This window comes from Simochromis diagramma, unplaced genomic scaffold, assembly GCF_900408965.1.
Source record: "Simochromis diagramma unplaced genomic scaffold, fSimDia1.1 OVJJ01000302.1, whole genome shotgun sequence".
NCBI lineage: Eukaryota > Metazoa > Chordata > Actinopteri > Cichliformes > Cichlidae > Simochromis > Simochromis diagramma.
In genome coordinates this window covers 8,847,939-8,860,233 of record NW_024386792.1, presented here as the reverse complement: position 1 = coordinate 8,860,233, position 12,295 = coordinate 8,847,939, and the positions used below count along the sequence as shown (strand labels likewise).

Below are 12,295 nucleotides of genomic sequence, written 5' to 3'. Positions count from 1 at the left end.
ATATAGGTGATGTGATAAACCAGGCCAGACTGTGTGGCTGGCTCAGACGTAATAAGCAGAGCACCAGAGCCTGAATGCTGCCTTGCTTTTGTCCTTCACATAAGCACTGACAAGGATAAGCCTGTAAAAGACTAAAATTGAAATCACAACACACACATGTGAGAAAACCCAAGAACAACTGGACGTTGCAGATTTTTTAGCGTGACCAATGTAAAATCCCTCCTGTGCTCCACTAGTGGAATGTAAGGATGGACATTTTTTTTTCTTTCTTGATGGGTATCATGTTTTGTGATTCCACTGTGGAGACAGCTGGTGCTCACAGAGAAGGCCTGGCTGTTGGCTAAGTGATACGGTGCCAGGAATATTACCATCTGGCTGTTCTCAAACTATATCCCACTGACACAAACAAAAAAATAATCAAGTTACTAACATGCTCCATTCCAGTTATCAACCACCAGCTGGCGCAGGCACGGATCCACGAACACATCCACACGCAAACACACGGCTGTCCCAGATGGATCATCGCAGTGCTAACCCCAAAGACCCCCTGACGACAGATTTATGCTCACATGGAGGGCCCTAGCCCTGGATCAGGTGACCAGGCATATTCAAAGCTTCTGAGAAGCTTTCAGCAACCAGATGACAGTCTACCTGCCAGCACCCCTCCCCTCCCTCCCTCCCCTGATAGCAATCCATTAACATACAGATCCCAGGACAGTCCAGTACCTTCAGCCAAAGGAAGGTGAGAGCAACAGCGAACATATGACTTTTCTCACAGGACATGAAGAAAACAGCTGGATGTAAATCTTCCAGATAAGGTCACAGCTTCTTCCTGTTTCACAAAGAATCCAGATGAAGCATGTTTCCTTCATTTAGAACAACCCCAGTCTAAGGTGGTTTACCTCATCCCACATAGGCTTGAAAAAAGACAGTTAAAAAGAAAAGAAAATGTGGTCTCTATTACACTTTTGACTGGATAGTCCTTCTATTCCTAGTTTGCATAGTAGAATGATATTAGCAATATACTATTCCTGGATTAGTGGTTACTGTAGATAAAGTTCATTCACCTTGCATCATAATGGCTGGAAATGAGTATATACTGTGTGTGCGTGCGCGCCTTTGAGCACGTTCTTAATGCCTTTATGGCTCAACTGAACCTCAGCGCGCTCATATCTGTTCCAAACCTCAGGCAGCTGATAAGAAGCCATGTGTTGGAACAAACGTTGAAAACGGCTGGGACAAAGGAGAAGCAAACAAATCAAGCTAAGCCTGACAAAACTAAACTGAAAACAGAACTTAAACAGCCACAAAGCACCCCCTCAATATCCCCCCTCCCCAGCTTTTCGCAAAAGGTCGGCCGTCAGGCAAAAGGCAGTTAAGCAAACTGGAGGCGATAGGATGGCACTACTGTCGCGGGCTGGTACTATATCCAGGATAATCTCAAAACCAATTCAATATCAATAAGGCTACTTGAATTAGGCACATTTTGGGGAAGGTTTCATCACCACTATCGATTCTAACAGTGAAGTGTGCGCTGCTCTGCTAGAAACTTCTCTTGGCTGAGCGCGTAAAAGGGTCAGTCTTACAGTAGGTTTTTGGTTATGTGAGAAAACAGTCCCCATTTAGTATTGTGGAGGTCACCGATAAACAAACATACGAACAAAAACAAACAAACAATCAAAGAAACAACAACAAAAAACGGACATATTCAGAGAATTGTGAACAGAGGTCGGGACTCCGTACGCGTCAGGCTGTGAGAATTTCTGACAGTCCGCAGCGCTGCGCCCCAAAGATGGTTTATCCAAAACCTCCACTCAAAGCTAAACCTGCAGTAAAAGTTTTAGATCTTAAATTCCGAAAATAACCTTTAAAAAGTGCACTTTTGGGAACTCTTCACTCCCCGACGAACAGGAAACCGCTTCACTGGACGGACACGTTATTCATACAAACTGAAAACCATCACTTATCTAAACGCAGTTCGGTGGATAAGAATGAAATGAACTTACGTGTCAGTATCATTTTTAAGGTCTCAGTTCCACCATAAAACCAAACTCCCGGCTGCACTCTGGCAGGGTAGACAGTTCAGTCAGATCTACTCCACCGTTAGGACGAAGTCCGCATGATAAATCCACTGTAGATAAAACGCAAACTAGAGAATCGGGTGCAAATGTTCTCCGACCGTTGGGCAAAGCGGTAACTCCATAGTCCTAACTAATCTTGCTGCGGCAAACAGAATTCCACAATCTTCAAATCGTCCCAACACCACACCGGACCTTGAATGAAGCGGTTCCCAGCAGGAATGTGAATGGAGAGAGTAAAGTGTGATTCAAGCTTTAGGAATGGGCAGCTCTGCCGTGGCTCCACCCCGCCCCCCCTCACTCTGCTGCTCCACACCTGATAAGGAGCTGGAGACATGCAGATGCACTCAGAACAACCTCTGCAGTTCATAATGTGCAGAGACTGGAGTTTGTTTGACGATCAGAGACACAACTTTGTGTCCAAACGCACTAACAGTCACAAACTGAGTTCCCCGCTACAAATGGCGACTTCATTCGATGATATCCGTTTCTAATTCATTTGCAAATGTATTTGCTCAGAACCGTAAAATATATTTTACAAATGTTACATGTAGATAAACTAAAGTTATTAACCGAGTTATATATTTTTAAAGACTTGCGTGCTCTTTTCAGCTGCAGGATCTCTCCCGCTTCTACCACTCCCATAAGAAGTATTTGACTTGTAGGTTGGCACCCAGTTTGCATATCATTAGAAACTAATGGAGACAACTGTGATACTCTCTTTTGTGATGCGGAATTTAGTCTGAAAAGCGCAAGTGGTGCCTTGAAAAGAAGTGTTGCAGGTATGGTAATGGCTGTGTCCATGACGCGCCGGGCGCACGTACACCATGCTCAGGCTGACTGCAGTGACAACACATTTAAATTCCTGACCGCAGGGCACATAGGACGAGATACTGAGATAATAAGACTTACAGTTCACTCGTTTATGTTTGGTATACTTAGAAACAGCCAGTTGAGTGTTGCAGATTCTGCCACATGCTCTCATGTGTGGACTTCTCATCTTTTCCTAGATCTCGTCAACTCTGTTATTGCCATGGTAACTCACAGCGCTGAAGTGGTGCAAATAAAAAAAAGGGAGGCGAGTCAGTGGCACGGAAATATGTCTAATCCAGAGTTCGGACTGCCAGAAGGGGGAAAGGATGATGCAGAAAATCCTGGCTCTGTGCGCAGTCTGTCGCTGGCATTTATACCAGAACCAGCTGACGATGGAGTCACAAGTGATTCAGTCAGAACAGAGCCAGCCAACCACTGAAGTGAGCATGTTAGAGGCATATTGTTTTCATTTCTGATGGGTGATGAGAATAATTTGGAATTTTTGCCTTGAGTTTTCAGTTTTAACAAGATGCAGTTTTTTTGTTTGTTTTTATAGCCCACAGAAGATTTCTAAACATTTAGTGTATGACTGGCAAAGACTGTCTATCATACATTTAGCACTGGTAATATGTCTAAAAGTCTCCAACACAAACATATTATTTCATTATATCTGGTCTTTGCAACCCTACCTCTAAAACTATAAAAAAGCGTGTATTTCTTGTGTTCTGCACTACTACTATTTGCTAAGTACTTTAAAGGCCTATCTTGTACTTACACAAATAATCAATAAAACAAGAGCAGTCCTTTATACATCCAACAAGACCTCCTATGTATAAATTGAGTCACTAGCTCCTGAATTATGTATGGATTCAGATCCATTTGTGACATTTTCCTTGAAAACATAAAGACCACATCTCACACTTTTTCCTTTTTAAATTTAGTATGTGTTTGGGAGGCTATATGATATGAAAATATTAGGTAATATGTCCAAAAAATTTCCTGGATCCAGATCCGAATCAGTTTATGCAATCAAACTCCACCTTTGGCAAAATGTTCATGCCAAACTGTCAACAAGTTTTTGCGTAACCCTGTAATAAATACACACACCACACATAACCACCTTGGCAGGTATTAAGCAGAAACAATGGATTTTCTCATATGCCACATGTGTGTGATTGATGCTGCCCATAATGTTTATACAGTACTATCCCTCCAAAAACTCCTGTAAGTACTTGTTCACAAGCTCTACAAGAGAGAGTTACACCTTTTTGGTGAGTGATGGAATCCAGACATTAGTACCTTCAGAATGACTATAGCATACACTCACCTTATCAGGTACACCCATTCAACCGCTCATTAGTGCAAATATCTATAACTGTCAAGATGACCTGCTAAAGTCCAGACTGAGCATTAGACTGGGAAAGAAAGGCGATTTCAAGTGATTTTGAATGTGGCATGGTTGTTGGTGCAAGATGGGCTGGTCTGAGTATTTCAGAAACTGCTGACGTACAGGAATCTTTCTCTCTAGGGTTTAAAGAGAATGGTTGAAAAAGACAAAATATTCAGTGAGCAGAATGAAAGGAGCCAAAGTGCTTTGAGCCAACAGAAAGGCAACGGTATATAACACAATATGAGAAATCTTGAAATCTAGGTAAGAGGTAGAGCACTGCTGAATGCAAAACACGCCTTGAAGAGGATAGGGTATAACAGCAAAAGACCACACCAGGTGCCACTCCAGAAGACTGGAAAAATGTTGCCTGCTCTTTATTGATTCCCAATTTGTGTTTCAACATACATATAAACAACAAGAGAACATTCTACATTGTATCAACAGTTCAGGCTGCTGGTTATAGTTTCATGGAGTGGGGAATATTTTCTTGGCACACTTTGCAGCCGTCAAATCTGCAGTAACTGTGTGATGCTATCATGTCATTATGAACCAAAATCTCAGAGGAATGTTTTCAGCACCTTGTTGGATCTATGCCACAAAGAATTAGGGCAGTCCTGAAGAGAAAAGAGGATTTATCTCTGCTGACTTTTGGGGAGATGAAAATATCACATTTTCCATGTCCATTCACCATAACTATAAAATCTATGGTGATTCACGGTAGGGCAGTTTCGAGTGTTTGGAAAGAGCACAACAAGAAGCTCTTGGCTTCGAATCTGGCCGAGGCCTTTCTGTGTGTCCTCCCCAGGTACTCCGACTTCCTTCCACAGTCCAAGGATGGCAGTTAGTAGGTTAACTGGTAATTCTAAAGTGAATGTGATTGTATATGGTTGTAAGTCTCTCTCTGTTAGTCTTGTGACAGATGTGAAACTTGTCCATGGCAACTGAGATAGATAAGCACCCCTGGTGACCTTGAATTGAATAAGTGGAAGAAAATGGATGGATGAATGGATAAAATTCATGGTGGTGGTGATCTATGTAGTTTTTTTTCTTTAAAAGAAATGTTTTAGCAATTTCTATTTTTAAACATTCCACATCAGATTTGTACAAACCCAAAACAACCCAAAGTAAAGCCAATCTAAGCAAAACATACGGGACGGTACAAGCAGTCATACAAAAACATAACACACTCATATAAAAGTTCCTGATCCTATCTGATTAAAAACTGAAGCTGTTTTCACACATGATATCCGGACAATGTCGGGACAGTCAGGTCAGAACACGGTTTACAGTTGTCAAATCTAGCACAAGGCTGGAGAGACTTAGCATAAGATGCACTCTCACTGCAGGAAACAGTCCAGGTTAGGCGATAAAGCATAAGCATGCAAATTATGCAAAAAAGATCAGCGTGATCACTGATGCATGAACATCAAAATATGCAATTTTATGAGCTCATAATCTGAAGGAACATCTCTTGTGATGACTATCCTAAACCTGTTACCTAAAGGGAGGAAGAAAGCTAATTGGGATTATTAGTCTGTGTGCGAGATAGAGGAAAAAGAGAGAAAGAGAGGGGAAAATGATAGAAGAATAGAGAGAGAAAGCAAAGAAAGGGACAAAAAGATGAAGACAGATTGCCAAACAAGGCCAAATCCCTGAGCCACATAACCCGACCACCCAGAGGCTGCAACCAAAACCCCTAACCCAAAGCTACACTTGCCTGAGATGGGGCAACAACCCTGCAAAAAAAACGAGGGGGTGGGGGTTAACACTCTCAAGTTGGTTTGCGGCGATAAATGCACAATAATGCAAGTTGTTGTTGATGTATGTGTGTGGTAAATTGTCAAGAGATCAGACAAGCAGACTGCCGCTGCTGCCAGTTGCTCAGGGGAAAATGAGTGTGTCTCTCTCAAGTGTCTACAATTTTCATTCATCAAAGCTCGTCAGAGTCAGGCGCTTGTTTGGCTTATGATTCAGATACAGATCAAATACACATAAGTATAATGAGGGCTTTGGACAAAAGAAAGGAAATGGGGAGATGCATCAGTGTTGCACCAGACAGACACAGCGGATTAGAGCCGGCATTATGTGTAACTACCCTTTAGCAAAGGAATTAGAAAATACAAACACTGCATTTAAGGCGGGGCAGTTTTAGTGGATTATCTTGTATAACGTAGTAAATTTTACACATGTCCCCTAGTGGTTCATAGTGATAACTTCCATAAGAAAAATAAGACCATTTTTAAAAACAAAACAGACATCATCCAGCGTTTGTAGCTGGTTGTCTTAGGTGATGCTACTGTTGTAGGTTGTAAACTTTACAGTGTCACCTCTGACCCCGAGACACAGAGGGAGGGCCTGGAAGAAGGAAACGGGGAAAAGGAGGGTTAAAAAAAAATCATAAAAAATGAGTTGAGAAGAAGAAGAACGACTCAAAGCCAAATACATCAAACAGCAAAAAGCTTGAGAAAAATGAATGAAACTATTTCCCCTGCTGTAGAGACATGGGATAGCCTCGGGGTTTACACTCACTCTTTTGCCATTCCTAACCCCGAACAGAAAGGCCAAGTGAGGGTCAGTGCAGGGAGGTGTCAGTCCAACTCACACATACACAAACACCCAAGGCCATGTCAACAAAGACTCGCATAACAGATAACCAAACTGTGGGTTTGCAAAGGTCACTGAGGTCCACTGGAATCGGCAAAAAACTGAAGTTCTGTATTTATGACGACACCACTTTGTCAAATTATTGTGTGCATGTCATCTATTCATAAGCAAGGTAGAGGTAATGCATTTGCTTCTAAATTGGATCTACACAACTGTGAAGTTGAATCCTCTGATGGCAAGCGTTTGTCCTCTGCATTTCACTGATACAAAATGAGTTAAAGACTTTGAGACACAGAGAGATATAGTGCCATGAAAAAGTATTTGGCTTCTTCCTGATTTCTTTCTTTTTCTTTTCTTTTTGCATATTTATCACACCTGTATGTTTCAGATCATGAAACAAATTTTAATATTAGCTCTACCTACCTGGCCCTGTGTGAAGGAGTAATTGCCTCCTAAACTTAATAACAGGTTGTGCCGCCCTTGGCAGCAAGAACTGCAATCAAGCATTTGCAATAACTGGCAATGAGTCTTTCACATGTGCTGGAATTTGGTCGTATTCATTGCAGAATTTTTATAATTCAGCTGCACTGGAGGACTTTGGAGCATGAACAGCCTGTTTAACGTCATATCAAAGCATCTCAATCTGATTGAAGTCCAGACTTTGACTAGGCCATTCCCAAACCATCATTTGGGGATTGTGGGATTTTTTCTTTGTGATTCAGAGGTGGATTTTATGGTGTGTCTCAGATCATTGTCCTGCTGAAAAAAACCCAAGTGTGCTTGAGCATAAGGACATGTACAGATGGCTGAACATTCTCGTGCAGGATTTTCTGGTAGAGCGCAGAATGAATGGTTCCATCAATTATGGTAAGTCATCTGGATCCTGAAGCAGCAAAGCGTCCCCAGATCTTTGCACTATCACCACCAGGTTGGACTGTTGTTATGATGTTCATTTTACAAGATGCTGTGTTAGTTTTAGGCTAAATGTAACAAGATTCATACTTTCAGAAAAGTTACATTTTTGCAGTTCATTGGATGTCGTTTTGGGTTCTTTTGTGACCTCCTGTGATTTTGGTAGGCTGACCACTCCTGGGAATGTTCACCACTGTATCATGTTCCATTTATGGCTCACATCATGGTTCAATAGAGTCCCAAAGCCTTTTGCAACCCTTTCCAGACTGATTGATGTCAGTGACTAAATTATTTCTCTAGATCATGCTTTTTGACATCTTTTAGCCTACTTCACTTTGTCATACAGGTTATATTTCAGTGATTTCTTGTTAGTGAAACTGAACTAAGCTTCCCAAAAAATGTGGTTAATCGTTTGAAAATGACATTCTGTATTTACTTGCATTATCTTTGTCTAATATTAAAATCAGTTTGATGATCTGAAACACGTAAGTGTGTCAAATACACCAAAAACTTAGAAATCGGGAAGGAAGAAAATACTTTTTCATAGCAATGTATACAGAAGAGTTATGGCGCTTAGGTGGGGTGGATGATCTTTTCATAACAGGAATCTCCAGAAATAGCTCATCCAGAGTCTTGGGGATCAACCCAATGAGACACTGATTAGAGAAAGAGAAAGAATGAGAGAGAGAAAGGGAGAGCGAGCATATGCTTCCATACACACAATGGCCGGGAGGAAGTGTGAGGAGACAGAGGCTTGGACCAGCACTCACACAAACACACACACAAACAAAGGAAGTGTGAAGCAGACAGTGGACCAAATGCCTTGCCAATACCTTCTCCGGGCTTTGATGGACTGACCATGATCACAATAGAGGCAGGAGCTAGTCATACACACACACTGACACAAACAATGGATCTCTGCACAGGCGACTAATACTTTGTATTTTCATCCATAGGGTGTGTTTAAAAAAAATATACATACTATGGTGGATCCAGTTATCCCTTTGGTTTTACTTGTACATCACAGCAGAAGGAGTGTATTTAGATTATGGAGGTACAAAAACCTAAAGCAGGAAGAATGAACTATTGAAGGAGGGCTGCTTAAGATCTGTATTGTGCAGAGATAATGGGCTTTTAAGCTCCACAGTCTTGCATGCGGTTTGTTTTGCACGTCCACTTGAGACCATGTACTTACACACATATCGAAGCAGAGAAGGTTTTCAGAACATCTCACATTTGAGATAACAGTTTCAAGACTTTCATTTATACATCACACATTTGCACATTAAGTCACAAAGCTACAGAAGATCCAGTCTTGGCTAGCATCGATGGGTTAACTTGGGATCTGGAAAACAAGTTCAGGCCCAAATTAGAGATGTACCGATCTAAAATCTGCCAGGTTTGCGACTGGTGAAGGATTGGTCAGCCTCACGTATGTCTGATTACGAGCAGCCCTTTTTATTCATGTCCAACATGCATACAACATTGCAGGTAAATTATCACATACATACAGTAACACGCTAACATGTCCTTAGCAAGGAAGCTCTTCACTGTGATCCAGAATGATCTAGTGACGTAACGTAGTAACGATACGTACAGTTAATTTATGAAATTACTGTAAAATTATGCAAATACTTGACATTTGTTTCATTACATAAATCTGTTGCACATGCTTAGGTAAAATATGTCCGGTAAAGGTTGATGTAGAGCAACTCATTTTTTAGTTGCTTTTTTGTTCCTCTTTCCAGTAGCAGAACATTTTGTTTTTGTTATTTAAGTGAGAGGTGATCTTGTAACTTAGATCAGTTTGGTGGAAACTGTAAAGTGTAATAGTTTCATTTATATTTATATTATATTTTATAGATAATATTTTGCATTGGAGAAAAGCTATTTTTGTTGCATAAACTGCTGTAGTCATAGCTCTGAGAAAGAGAACTTCAGCATCGGCAGGGCAGACTTTGGAATTGGGCAAAGAAAATTGCAATAATTGCAACTCTAGTCCAAATTATTTCCAGCCTGATTCGATTTTAATTTGGGGATTTGTCATATTGAGCCCAAGATTCAGGTGCTTGTGTTAAAATACAGATCAAATAACAAAGAGGCTGACTGATGATGATGAATAAGTAGAAATTTAAAACTATACAAAATTTATTGTTAACTTCAATCGTAGCCCAGATCTGTTCAGATTAGCCTGACTTTTTATAAAGCTTAAAAGTGTGTGTATGTGTGTGTGTGCGTGTGTGTGTGTGACTAGAACTATCCGAACCCTTTGAGCAGGTTTTCAGTCTATTTTTAACGTCAGAAATTAAGAGAATCTTGTTCTTCGGTCATCACTGATGTCTTAAAGGAGTTAAATCACTGTTTTCTTGTTAAACGCTACCATATGTGGTTTCTACTCAACCTTGGCTTTCGGACAGTTGCAGAGGGTATTACTGGCAAACACTGATGTGTAAATGCAAATGCAAACTCTGTGTAATGTAGCAAATACACACGTGTACACCAAACGCACACATAAGAACTGGATATTTGCATAGATGTTCATGTAGATATTTTATTCTGCACATTGCTGCACTCTCTTGTGTGTAACGCTTCATTAAGTGTTTGCCTACAAAAAACAAAAAAACCAGTCACTTTGTACAGAGAGTTAAAGACTCTAGACGCTACACCGAAACAGGCACGTACAACAACGCAGACATTTAACAATTTCAGTGATTAGCAAACCACTTTAATGTTCCGATTAACATGAAAAAGGAACACACACATGCACAGAGCTCCAGATTATCTTCCATATTTTTCATATTAGTCATGCTTGAAGAAAGCAGATTAGTGACAGTTTGCTTTTGGGTGAGAGATGGGTGCCAGAGGAAGAGCAGATCCAAAGGTACATTTAAAGATGTTTCCAAAAACACAGATCTCTCATGGAAACAAAAAGCTGGGCGTTGAATTTGAAGGACATGTGAAAACAGTAAAAAGGTTGGAAGTCAGTGTTATAAATGTGCAATGATCATGGAAAAAAAAGAGGAAAAGATTGAGAGAATCTAAAACAAATAATAAAATCTGTTATCACTAAGTGTTATTCCACAATACATGACATTTTAAATAAGAAGAAGCCTTTATTCCAACTTCCAAATTTGGTAAAAAAAATAACTGTGGTGGGCTTTCTGCAAACACTGGTTGATTAATGCCATTAATTTCACTTCAAAAGACTGAAAAACAATGTTTTATTACAAAGTGCAGTTGTTACTGGCCTAAAATGAATGAAGCAATCTGGCTTGATTTATTTCTACAGGCTGTGGGACTGGTAAAATGGCACTTAATCACATAAAGAGTTACTGTGTGCGCAACCACAGTTTCTAAGAATTACAAGAGGTGGAGGTCTGCCTGGGAAACTGAGATGAATTCTTAGGGAGTGGTTAATGATGCCAACCATATGGCTCTGAAATGAACACATATCTGCAGCTCTTCCGTGATGCCTGGAAATCTCCAGAATTCCTATTTCAACTAAGTGACGTACAATAATTACTCTATGGATTAAGGTGTACTCTTACAGGCCAGGCTTTCCAAACTAGAAACACAGAGAGAGCAAAACAATCCAAGTGAGCTCAAGTCTTTCATCCCATATCGCTTCAAGTTTAACAAACTAAAAAAACGACATCTCCAGCTCCACATTACTTATACAGATCACAATATCATCAATGTTTTAGAACAGCGACTTGGATTTGTCATAAAAGCAAAGAAAGACTTACAATAATCCTCCGAGTGCACTACAGAAGCGTAGTGACACACGTCCGTAAGAATGTACGGCCTGCTGATAGCTTCTGACATCATGATGAATTGCCCTGAATGAAGGTGGGGTTGGTATATATGCAGCACTTGGAAGAGTTGCATGCCAACTACCTTTCAGCAACAATGAATTGCAAGGCCTTGGGTGCAAAGTTTAAGTTGCAGTGAGATTGAAATAAGCCCAGCAGCTATTGTGGAAGTTTGAGTGTGACAGAGTGAAGGACAAGGTGAGAACAGATGGACGTTTGATATGCCAGGAAGATGAAGAAATATGACATCTGGGAGAAAAAATGGCTGCATGCCTGTATATGTTTGTGTGCCTGTTTTGTTTTTTTTTGTTTGTGTGAGTGGCATGCTTTTTTTTTTTAAACATATCACCGCATCCTGCACGTGCATGTTCTTGCTGAGGCATCCAAAAGAAGCTCTAACAACTCCCCTCGTCCCCTTTCTATTTTCTTTCCTGTTTTTGACTTTTGTCTTGGAGTTCTAATTGTGTCGTGCAAAGACCGAATTCCAAAGTACCATACATCCATCTCTGTTTCTCTGTGTATAACCTGCCTGTGAGTAACACAGGAAGTTCATGCTTTGGTTCTTCCCTGCCCTGACCTGTGACCTCCTTTGAACCCTGACCTACAGCGAGCCACGTGACAAAGCATGCAGACTCGAAGGCTGTCATGATAAACACAAACCAGGTTCAGCTGGGAGATTATCACTG

At 40.7% G+C, this 12,295-nt stretch overlaps 1 protein-coding gene across 4 annotated transcripts in view; it reads right to left on the bottom strand.

Moving 5' to 3' along the window:
• The window catches only part of dlc1 (DLC1 Rho GTPase activating protein), an 82,176-nt gene that overhangs the window by 20,913 nt on the left and 48,968 nt on the right, over positions 1-12,295 (bottom strand). Inside the window, exon 1 of one of the 4 annotated variants that reach the window (XM_040024218.1) lies at positions 2,007-2,968. The exons of the other annotated variants lie outside the window; for them this stretch is intronic. Within the exon in view, the coding sequence (XP_039880152.1) occupies positions 2,007-2,019 (13 nt within the window). The 5' untranslated portion in view covers positions 2,020-2,968. Of the gene's footprint in view, positions 1-2,006; positions 2,969-12,295 lie in introns of those variants that run through there. 4 annotated transcript variants of the gene reach the window in all.